Source organism: Balaenoptera musculus, chromosome 1, assembly GCF_009873245.2.
Source record: "Balaenoptera musculus isolate JJ_BM4_2016_0621 chromosome 1, mBalMus1.pri.v3, whole genome shotgun sequence".
NCBI lineage: Eukaryota > Metazoa > Chordata > Mammalia > Artiodactyla > Balaenopteridae > Balaenoptera > Balaenoptera musculus.
The window spans coordinates 124568505-124580215 of record NC_045785.1 but is presented as its reverse complement, the minus strand read 5'-3'; the positions used below and the strand labels follow the sequence as shown (position 1 = coordinate 124580215).

Here is an 11711-nt window from a genome sequence, read left to right as displayed (position 1 = left end):
GAATGAAGCCACTTTTTGAGTAGCGAACCCTCAGTATGGGGACCCAATAATTGTTGGATGATTTTCTTGCTTATTCCATAAAAAAAGAACTCCATTATGAAGACAGTTTGAAATAGATTTTAAATTGTCATTATCACAGGTGTCACCTATAACTCATGTGTAGAGAACCATTTTACTCTGGAACCTAAGAATGATGAATATAGCTTTCATCTCTGATAAACACTGACCAAAATCTCTACCATCATGGATACCATCAATGAAGTACAGTTAGGACAGAAAGAGAACACAAATGATGTTAGGACAGAAAGAGAACACAAATGATGTATTATCTTTCCCAATATGTAATGAATAAACTTTGGGACTATTCTTAATAATAAATATTTATTAATAAGACCATCTAAATTAATATGAAAGACATAAAAAATAAAAATATAAAAAATAATTTGACTCATGCAGCACTTTTATAAAAGGTGAATATAATGTAATTAGTCCATGAGCTTTAAAGGGAAATGAGCTGGCTGGTTAGTGAGGGGACAAGATGCCAGAGGGTCACTACGCAGTCAGGGTCACAGCTGTATTGTTGGGTTGTTGGGCTCCTGTAGGCTTGGTCTGGCTCACATTTCTCCTGCTGGACTTGTCTATTGTTCGGACTGCTTTTTTCACCCATTCAACTTGTGGATCAGCACAGACTTTAAGGCCACGTCTGGTAATAAATCTGCAATGCAAAGAAAAGATAGACAAAGTTAGTCACATCCTCAAAGCCTTGGAACCAGAAGTTAAGACCAGATCATATATAAGAGATCTTGTGCAGAAATGACTGGACAAAACAGTCTTTCAGATTCAGGAGGATATAAATGAAAATCTTTCCTCTGCAATCTATTTTCCCATAAAGGAGAAATAGCTCCAGGTAATACCCAGATCCCTGGTTCAGCATAAACTGCAGGCTCCTTTTCTCATCATTGTTACCAGGTGATGTAATTAAACTGGACATTTGAGGTCATCTAGTCCAATTATTACATATCATCTTCTTTTTCAAATTTAAACACACTCATCTTATTTTCTGGGTAAAAGGTGATTTCTTTATCATAGTTTTGGGGGTAAAGTTGCAATTGTGTGTTGGGAAGAGTTACTATTCTGAAAATGAGATCCTAGAAAGAGAATGGTACCATGTAGGCCAGTTGTTGACACTATTCCTTGAGATATGGCAACTGATAAAATATGACACTCTACTCCAGCACACCATAAGGGCAGAGAAAGGCAGGGAAGGGGAAGGATAGGAATGGAGGCATCCCACACCAGTGTGTCTCTACGGTCAAATCCTGATCTGAACCAGCCAGCTCTTAACCTAACCCTCAGGACTGAGCATATTATTCATCTGGTTCCCAGTTAGATTCTTCTGCTAAGATAAAGCAGAAAGGAGGGTGATATTCTTCACTTGGTTGCCAATTTTTTGTCATAAACATTGTTTGGGGCTACATAAAGACATGGTTCATATGAAAAAACAGAAAGACTATTGGCTACGTTGAGGATTTCCTCCTTGTTGACATTTTTCCTGAGGAGGGCAGCATTTCTATATACTGTGTTCCATCAAGCCCAGATTTGGGGGAGAGCAACTCACATCACTGCTTTCATGAAGCCCTCCGTGATGGTGTAGGTCTTGAGTTTTTTAATTGGCAGTCGCTGGGTAGTCAGACTCACACAGATGGTCTTGTCTGGGACTTCAGTCCCCACACCTGGTAAAGAAAACCAAGCAAACAAAAATAAAATATAATTGTTAATACTATCAATGTTAGAGTGTTGTAAATAAAATAAAGAGTGATCTGATAAAGAATAATTTGGGGAAGGCAACACTAAATGTGGGAGAGGTAGCTCATTTTTGACTGAATAAATAAAGGTGTCCTCATTTTAAATGGTAAAATGTGAAATATGTAAGGGAAGGAGTTCATTAAATACTCATCCTCAATAGAAATGTCCCAGAAGGATTAAACTTTCTAAGTTTAGAGAACATCTTACATTGGAGAAGGGAAAATAACTTGGGAGAGTTAATAATAGTAAGGGTTTTCTAAAGTCTAAAAAGGGTTTCTAAGTGCTGATTTACTCCTAAGCCGGAGACTGGCATTTGCTACTCAGGGAAGCAAGTATTCTCAGAGAATATTTCTCAGAGAAATATTCAGCAAAAAAGCATCTTAAATAATATCCAATGATGTTGAAGTTTGAGCTATAGTGTTGCTGGGGTCAGAAGGCTTTTCATAAACATGAAACTGGCCAGGTGTTCACTACCATTGCTCTTCAGCTCTCCTTCTCTCCATCACACAAATATCCAGCCTGCACATTCTTAACCCTCTACATTTGCCAACTTACTTTTAATGCTGAACTGTCTCTGAATGCAGTGAAAGAGGGAAATACCCAAGTGTCTACAGTCTTCCTCAGTCTTATTTCCCCTACACGTACATGGGTTTCTACCAAATGGCAGCCTGTTTTCTCAGACAAATGCCAGCCAGCCATGGTTAAGACAACATTTGGCCTAAAGTTTTGGCTTCATCAATATTTTTTTTTAATTTGGGGCACAATTTCAGGGAGTTGCAGACATTGCCATCTCTATTTATGGACAACTTTGGGATCCATGATCAGGTTCAGATAATAAGTAATAAGTCTACTGATTAGGAGGTTGAAAGGAGAGTTAACTGAAACATTAATTATACCCAAAGGATATTCCCTCTTGTTGCCAGAGACACAAGGAGAAATATACTCCAACCAGCTGGAAAAAAGTGATCTTTTAAGAAATATGTGTAGAATGCTCATGTAAGTCTCAGTATAACTAAGTCTCATCTGGGTATGTCTTGTAGGTTTATTTGATTGTATATAAGACATTGATATTTGTTAGCACTTATGGTCTTTTATAAACTCAAGAAATTGATCATCAGCAGGAACAACATTCATAGCAGTAATAACAGACTCTCCTACACACTTAAAGTAAAATTGATTTCCTGGGTGTAAAGGTATGAGCTACCAGTCATTTTTGTTTTCATAGAAAACATTGTTTTGCTTCAGAACATAAACCATCTAGCTCATTCCCACTTTGTGAACTCTCAAAATTTTCGAGAATTTATCAAGATCAATATTAAATAGGCAAAAGCTTCAAGGGATATACAATCGTCATCAGCATTCCACAATTAACATTAATCAAGAAGTTAGGACTTGTGTGGAAACCTAATAAGTGATCATAAGATTTATTTCATTTTAATCACGGGTAAGCATATCAGTTATAACATTCTTCTTATAGATAAGTAAGCGTAAGCACAGAGAGGTGAAGAAATTTACCCCAAATCACCCAGTTGCGAAAAATAGGAGCCCAGATTGTAACCAAGTTTTATCTTCAAAATCTACAAAGTCTCCTAGAGTCAAATTATTCCCATTTTGCACATGGGGAGCCTGAGGCTTAGCTCGGAGAAAGTTTACTCCAGTCAAAGCCTGAGTCAAAACCAAAACGTGTGGCCACTGCCTGCATACATAGATGCTCCTTATCTCATAAATAAGCTTTTGACTTACCTTCCACAGTGTATGCAGCAAGACAGCAGATCCCGAAGAAGGCCAGAATGAGAAGTCTCATGGCTGAAGTCCTGCTGAGCTGTGCAGCGAGAGGCTGAGGAACTGATCCTTTCAGTCTCTTTTATTCCTCCAGTGATCAGCGCACTTCCTGTGGTGAGAGGGGGCTTTCGAGATGGGTGTGGAATCACGGAAAGTCTTTGCAATACTGATGCTTTCTTTGGTTGAAAAAAAAAGTTCCTTTGTCCCCACTCATACTAACCCAACACCTTGTGGCCTTTTCTCCTCCTCCTGTGGTTAATGTGTCCGTGAAACCAAATATGTGCACAAAAGAAACGTAGTTGTCTCATCTCCTGCCACCAGTCTAAATTCAAACCTTCCACTGCACACACACCCCAGGGCCATGGGAGTGTCATGGCCCAGCACAGGGACAGTGTAAAGGAAACAAGGTGGGTGGTCACTGTGGTCCATCTCCCACTCCTGCCTCATGTAACATCAGCTGTGACATGAGGCTTGCACCACTGTGGATCCTAAGCCCAGTGACGCCTTAGGGAGGTGAAGGGATGCTGTGGCTTCCCTGAGCTCCTCACTCCTCTGCCTTAATCTTCTTATTTCTCTCCTCTGCCCTCATTCAGGTGATCCCCTTTCTTTACACCAGCCTCCCCATATACCCAAGAAACATTTCAATAATGATGATTGGAGCCTGTCTATCTGCATGGGTTTGCCTTATTTTAACTTAATACATACATTTTTAAAAGATTTTGAAAAGTTGTCCTGACATAAAATTTTGGAAAAAAGAAAAAGGAAATTATCTGTAATCTTAGCATTCTGACTGTTTTCATTTTTAATGTTTTTCAATGAGTCTCTATGGGTATACATGTTTTGCAGAGTCGTGACAAATATAAATACTGTTTTTACATCTATGTAAATATGCTGCCATGTTTCTTCATAATCTTCATCTTTCTACTCTGACTAAACACATACACAGGCACATTAAACCATTCCCTTTTAACTTATTGTTATGTAAACCACATCTATAAGTAAATTTTCATTAAATACACTGAATCTTTTGCTTCTAATCACCAGGAGTAGGATTACGAGGCAAAATCATATGATCATCTTTGTAACTCTTGCGATATATTGACATATATACTTCCCAAAATGTAATTTCCATTTGCAATGCTTCCAGTAGTGTTTCACTGTAATGGTTACAAGACAACCTGTCTGTCACTCAATTTGCTCTTTTGGGTTTTGTCTTGTTTTGTTTAATATAGGTATGTGTAAAATGCATTTATTAATTATGTGTGTAGCTAAAAGGTTTTGTCATTACTATTCAGGGATATGAAAATAACATTCTGATTAAATATACATATAGCTAAAAGTTTTTGACATTGCTATTAAGGATATGAAAACAAATTCCTATATTTCTATGAAAATTATAGGTTAAGCTCTAAGATACTTTTCATTAATGGCATTTAATTTTCCACCCAGATTTTACTCAGAAATTCAAATAGTTTTCAGTTGTCTCCACCTAGCTACACCATCAGTTCTTAAACTCTGAACACACAGTTCCACTCAAAATGCTTCTCTTCCTATTACTCCTTGACATGGAATAATGTGTTATCATCTATTCAGTTTCCAAATACAGATTACTTGCATCATCTTAGACTCATTGCTAGTCACCCATATGTTGTTCTCAACCAAGCTGGACTAAGTATACCTTCAAAGTAGCTCTTCTATATGTCTTCTCCTCTCTCTTCACACTGCTCAAGGCAGGACCTCATCACTCCTTGTTAGGACTACTGCAGTAGACCAATTGATTCCCCCGGCCTGGGTCTCCTCCCTTTCCAATGTATCCTCCACAGCCTTGCCAGAATAATCATTCTAAAGCCTTAATCTAATCAACTTGTTTTCCTGCTGAGAACCTCTTTGCTACTTCCCATTGCCTACAGGATTCATTTCAAACCTCACATTGTCATAAATAAAGGTGTTCAAGATATAACACGCTTTTCTTTCAAGACTCATCTTTCACCATTCATGCACATGCTCCAAAACCTCTAGCCTTAACAAACATCGGTGTGATCATCCAAATGGGCCATTCTCTTTTCTACTCCCAACATATTGCTTCCTTTATCTGGAATGCCCATCTCAGCTCCCTACATAATTATTTGTAAACTCCTCCTCTTTTTACAAGTTTTTCTGAATTCTCTAGATACAATTAACTTGTGCCATCTTCAATGACCTCTTGGAACTTTCTAGCCACCACTGTTCTATCACTAATCTCATTTTATTCTCCTACTCAATTACATTTCTGCATCTTCCACTAGATGGCAGGCTCCTTGAGAGTAGGGAATTTGCCTCAGTGCTGTCTGGGTCTTTGGCACTAGCAAAATGTTTGCTACATAGTGGTCACTCATCAAAGGGTTTTTGAATAAATGAATTCTTTTCAAAAGACCAACATTATAATGATTGTACATTAAGTAAAGGATGAACATCTAAAAACATAAAGCCAGAATATTGTGCCTACGTCTTCCTCTCATGTTTATAGTCAAATCGGCAAATTGACCAATGGCTGAATTTTTACTTAGCATTTTGAAAGAGAATTTCTTAAACTCTGAGAATGAATTATTCATTTCAGTTTTTCCAAGCATGCACTAAAGTCTCTGATGGAGAAGAATTAAGCAACCAACAAAAATATAGAAACCTAGTACAAAATGGGCATAATCTGCTAATGTGTGGACGTTGATTGACAACAAGTTGAAAGATATTAGAACAAATATTTCTCATCCTTGACCCCTCTCTTTCTCTTACATGCCACAGCCAATCTGTCAGAAAATACTGTTGTCTCTCTGTCTTCAAAATAGAGTCTAAACCCTTCCCACCACCCCAAGAGACCCAACTTCAAGCCACAATCACTTCTTACCTGGATTCGTCCAACAGCCTCCTAACTGATTTTCCTAATTGCACCCTTACTTTCTTTTGGTCAGTTTTCCAACCTGACAAAGTTGATCACGTCAAAATGTAAGTAATATGTTACTTCTCTGCTCAAAAATCCTTTGGTGTAGCACATTTTCATGAGTGAAAACCAGAGACTTTTTTTTCCCCATGTATTGTTTAATGTATTTACATGCTCTGCTGTACGTTAACCACTTAACTCTAGTGTAAAGGTTAAAGGACAAAAGTACTAATAATAAATATAGCAGAGAGACCTCCAAGATAGCGGAGGAGTAAGACATGGAAATCACCTTCCTCCCCACAAATACATCAGAAATACATCTACATGTAGAACAACTCCTACTGAACACTGGCAGAAGACCTCAGACCTCCCAAAAGTCAAGAAACTACCCATGTACCTGGGTAGGGCAAAAGAAAAAGAAAACACAGAGACAAAAGAATAGGGACAGGACCTGCACCTCTTGGAGGGAGCTGTGAAGGAGGAAAGGTTTCCACACACTAGGAAGCCCCTTCACTGGCGGAGATGGGTGGCAGGGAGAAAGCTTCGGAGCCACGGAGGAGAGCACAGCAATAGGGGTGCAGAGGGCAAAGAGAAGAGATTCCCGCACTCAGATGATTGGTGCTGACCAGCACTCATCAGCCTGAGAGGCTTGTCTGCTCACCCGCTGGAGCAGGTGGGGGCTGGGAGCTGAGGTTTGGGCTTTGGAGGTGAGATCCCAGGGAGAGGACTGGGGTTGGCTTCATGAACACAGCCTGAAGGGGGCTAGTGCGCCACAGCTAGCTGGGAGGGAGTTCAGGAAAAAGTCTGGAACCGCCTAAGAGGAAAGAGACCATTGTTTCAGGGTGCAGAAGGAGAGTAGATTCAGAGCACTGCCTAAATGAGCTCCAGAGATGGGCACGAGCCATGGCTATCAGCGCAGACCCCAGACACAAGCATGAGATGCTAAGGCTGCTGCTGCAGCCACTAAGAACCCTGTGTGCAAGCACAGGTCACTATCCACACCTTCGCTCCTGGGAGCCTGTGCAGCCTGCCACTGCCAGGGTCCCGTGATCCAGGGACAACTTCCCCGGGAGAACACACGGTGCACCTCAGGCTGTTGCAACGTCATGCCAGCCTCTGCTGCTGCAGGCTTGCCCCGCATTCCATACCCCACCCTCCCCCCCGCCTGAATGAGCGAGAGCCCCCTAATCAGCTGCTACTTTAACCCCGTCCTGTCTGAGCGGGGAACAGATGCCCTCAGGTGACCTACACACAGAGGTCGGTCCAAATCCAAAGCTGAACCCCAGGAGCTGTGCGAACAAAAAAAAGAAAGGGAAATTTCTCCCAGCAGCCTCAGGAGCAGTGGATTAAATCTCCACCATCAACTTGATGCACCCAACATCTCTTTAATACCTCAATAGACAACGAATCATGCCAAAATTGAGGTGGCAGATTTTGGGAGCAGCTGTAGACTTGGGGTTTTCTTTCTGCATCTAATTTTTTTCTGGTTTTATGTTTATCTTAGTTTAGTATTTAGAGTTTATTATCATTGGTAGATTTGTTTATTGATTTGGTTGCTATCTTCCTTTTTTTTAAATACAGTTATATTTTTTTTCTGTTACTCTTTATGTGAGTGTGTATGTATGTGTATATATCTTTGTGTGACTTTGTCTGTATAGCTTTACTTATACCATTTGTCCTAGGGTTCTGTGTGTCCGTTTTTTCTTTTCTGCTTTTGGGTCATTTTTTTTATAGTTTTTAGCTCCTATTATCAATGGCGGTTTTGTTTTTTAGTTTGGTTGCACTCTTCATTCTTTCTTTCTCTTTTTTAATTAGTTTTTAATTTTTTATTTTTCATAATTTTTTTTTATTTTTTACTTTAATAACTTTATATTATCTTATTTCTTTCTTTCTTTTTTTCTCCCTTTTCTTCTGAGCCATGTGACTGACAGGGTCTTGGTGCTCCAGCTGGATGTCAGGCCTGTGCCTCTGAGGTGGGAGAGATGAGTTCAGGACATTGGTCCACCAGAGACCTCCTGGCTCCACATAATCTCAAATGGGAAAAGCTCTCCCACAGATCTCCATCTCAACGCTAAGACCCAGTTCCACTCAATGACTAGCAAGCTACAGTGCTGGAAAACCCATGCCAAACAATTAGCAAGACAGGAACACAACCACAGCCATTAGCAGAGAGGCTGCCTAAAATCATAATAAGTTCACAGACACCCCAAAACACACAACTGGACATGGTCCTGCACACCAGAAAGACAAGATCCATCCTTATCCACCAGAAGACAGGCACCAGTCCTCTCCACCAGTAAGCCTATACAACCCACTGAACCAACCTTGCCCAGTAGGGGCAGACACCAAAAACAAAGGGAACTACGAAACTGCAGCCTGAGAAAAGGAGACACCAAACACAATAAGTCAAGCAAAATGAGAAGACACAGAAACACACAGCAGATGAAGGAGCAAGGTAAAAACCCAATAGACCAAACAAATGAAGATGAAATAGGCAGTCTACCTGAAAAAGAATTCAGAGTAATGATAGTAAAGATGATCAAAAATCTTGGAAATAGAATGGAGAAAATACAAGAAATGTTAAACAAGGACCTACAAGAATTAAAGAGCAAACAATGAGGAACAACACAATAAATGAAATTAAAAATTCTCTAGAAGGAATCAATAGCAGAATAACTGAGGCAGAAAATGGGTAAGTGACCTGGAAGATAAAATATTGGAAATAACTACCACAGAGCAGAATAAAGAAAAAAGAATGAAAAGAAAGGGACAGTCTCAGAGACTTCTGGGACAACATTAAATGAACCAAAACTCGAATTATACAGGACCCAGAAGAAGAAGAGAAAAAGAAAGAGACTGAGAAAATATTTGAAGAGATTATAGTTGAAAACTTCCCTAATATGGGGAAGGAAATAGTCAATCAAGCCCAGGAAGTGCAGAGAATCCCATACAGGAGAAATCTAAGGAGAAACACACCAAGACACATATTAATCAAACTATCAAAAATTAAATACAAAGAAAAAATATTAAAAGCAACAAGGGAAAAACAATAAATAACATACAAGGGAATCCCCATATGGTTAACATCTGATCTCTCAGCAGAAACACTGCAAGCCAGATCTTTCAGGAGTGGCAGGACATATTTAAAGTTATGAAAGGGTAAAACCTACAACCAAGATTACTCTACCCAGCAAGGATCTCATGCAGATTCGATGGAGAAATTAAAAACTTTACAGACAAGCAAAAGTTAAGAGAATTCAGCACCACCAAACCAGCTTTACAACAAATGCTAAAGGAACTTCTCTAGGCAGGAAACACAAGAGAAGGAAAAGACCTACAATAACAAACCCAAAACAATTAAGAAAATGGGAATAGGAACATACACATCAATAACTACCTAAAATGTAAAAGGATTAAATTCTCCAACCAAAAGAAGTGCACTGGCTGAATGGATACAAAAACAAGACCTGTATATATGCTGTCTACAAGAGACCCACTTCAGACCTAGGGACACATACAGACTGAAAGTGAGGGCATGGAAAAAATTCCATGCAAATGTATATCAAAAGAAAGCTGGAGTAGCTATTCTCATATCAGACAAAACAGAATTTAAAATAAAGACTATTACAAGAGACAAAGAAGGACACTACGTAATGATCAAGGGATCACTCCAAGAAAAAGATATAACAATTGTAAATATTTATGCACCCAACTTAAGAGCATCTCAATACATAAGGCAAATGCTAACAGCCATAAAAGGAGAAATTGACAGTAACACAATCGTAGTAGGGGACTTTAACACCCCACTTTCACCAATGGACAGATCATTCAAAATGAAAATAAATAAGGAAACACAAGCTTTAGATGATAAATTAAATAAGACGGACTTAATTGATATTTATAGGACATTCCATCCAAAAACAACAGAATACACTTTATTCTGAAGCGCTCATGGAACATTCTCCAGGATAGATCATATCTTGGGTAGCAAATCAAGCCTTGGTAAATTTAAGAAAATTGAAATCGTATCAAGTATCTTTTCCAACCACAACACTATGAGACTAGATATCAATTACAGGAAAAAATCTTTAAAAAATACAAAAACATGGTGGCTAAACAATATGCTACTTAATAACCAAGAGATCATTGAAGAAATCAAAGAGGAAATCAAAAAATACCTAGAAACAAATCACAATGAAAACTCGACGACCCAAAGCCTCTGGGATGGAGCAATAACAGTTTTAAGAGGGAAGTTGATAGCAGTACAATCCTACCTCAAGAAACAAGAAACATCTAAAAAAAAAACCTAAAGTTACACCTAAAGCAATTAGAGAAAGAAGAACAAAAAAACCCAAGTTAGCAGAAGGAAAGAAATCATAAAGATCAGATCAGAAATAAATGAAAAGGAAATGAAGGAATCAATACCAAAGATCAATAAAACTAAAAGCTGGTTCTTTGAGAGGATAAACAAAATTGATAAACCATTAGCCAGACTCATCAAGAAAAAAAGGGAGAAGACTCAAATCAATAGAATTAGAAATGAAAAAGGAGAAGTAAAAACTGACACTGCAGAAATACAAAGGATCCTGAGAGATTACTACAAGAAACTATATGCCAATAAAATGGACAACCTGGAAGAAATGGACAAACTGTTAGAAAAGCACAACCTTCCGAGACTGAACCAGGGAGAAATAAAAATATAAATGGACAAATCACAAGCACTGAAATTGAAACTGTGATTAAAAATCTTCCAACAATCAAAAGCCCAGGACCAGAAGGCTTCACAGGCAAATTCTATCTAACGTTTAGAGAAGAGCTAATGCTTATCCTTCTCAAACTCTTCCAAAATATAGCAGAAGGAGAAACACTCCCAAACTCATTCTACAAGGCCACCATCACCCTGATACCAAAACCAGACAAAGATGTCACAAAGAAAGAAAACTAAAGGCCAATATCACTGATGAACATAAATGCAAAACTCCTCAACAAAATACTAGGAAACAGAATCCAACAGCACATTAAAAGGATCATACACCATGATCAAGTGGGGTTTATCCCAGGAATGCAAGGATTCTTCCATATACGCAAATCAATCAATGTTATACAACATACTAACAAATTGAAGGAGAAAAACCATATGATCATCTCAATAGAAGAAGAAAAGCTTTCAACAAAATTCAACACCCATTTATGATAAAAACCCTCCAGA

At 38.7% G+C, this 11711-nt stretch overlaps 1 protein-coding gene across 1 annotated transcript; it reads right to left on the bottom strand.

The window, feature by feature from the left end:
• Positions 1-461: 461 nt before the first annotated feature.
• XCL1 (X-C motif chemokine ligand 1) lies at positions 462-3660 on the bottom strand. Its single transcript, XM_036829623.1, has 3 exons — positions 3550-3660; positions 1619-1733; positions 462-715 (listed from the first exon to the last, which is right to left on the bottom strand). Exons 1-3 carry the CDS (start codon positions 3608-3610, stop codon positions 553-555), a joined length of 339 nt encoding a protein of 112 aa, XP_036685518.1. The 5' UTR covers positions 3611-3660; the 3' UTR covers positions 462-552.
• Positions 3661-11711: the final 8051 nt, after the last annotated feature.

What these genes read in the sequence shown, in the direction of transcription:
- XCL1 (XM_036829623.1), bottom strand. Translation starts at nt 3,610, where the DNA reads ATGAGACTTCTCATTCTGGCCTTCTTCGGGATCTGCTGTCTTGCTGCA. An exon ending in TGCTGCATACACTGTGGAAG is followed by an intron (nt 1,734 to 3,549) that starts GTAAGTCAAAAG and finishes TTTCTTTACCAG; the next exon opens with GTGTGGGGACTGAAGTCCCA. An exon ending in GGCTTCATGAAAGCAGTGAT is followed by an intron (nt 716 to 1,618) that starts GTGAGTTGCTCT and finishes TTTGCATTGCAG; the next exon opens with ATTTATTACCAGACGTGGCC.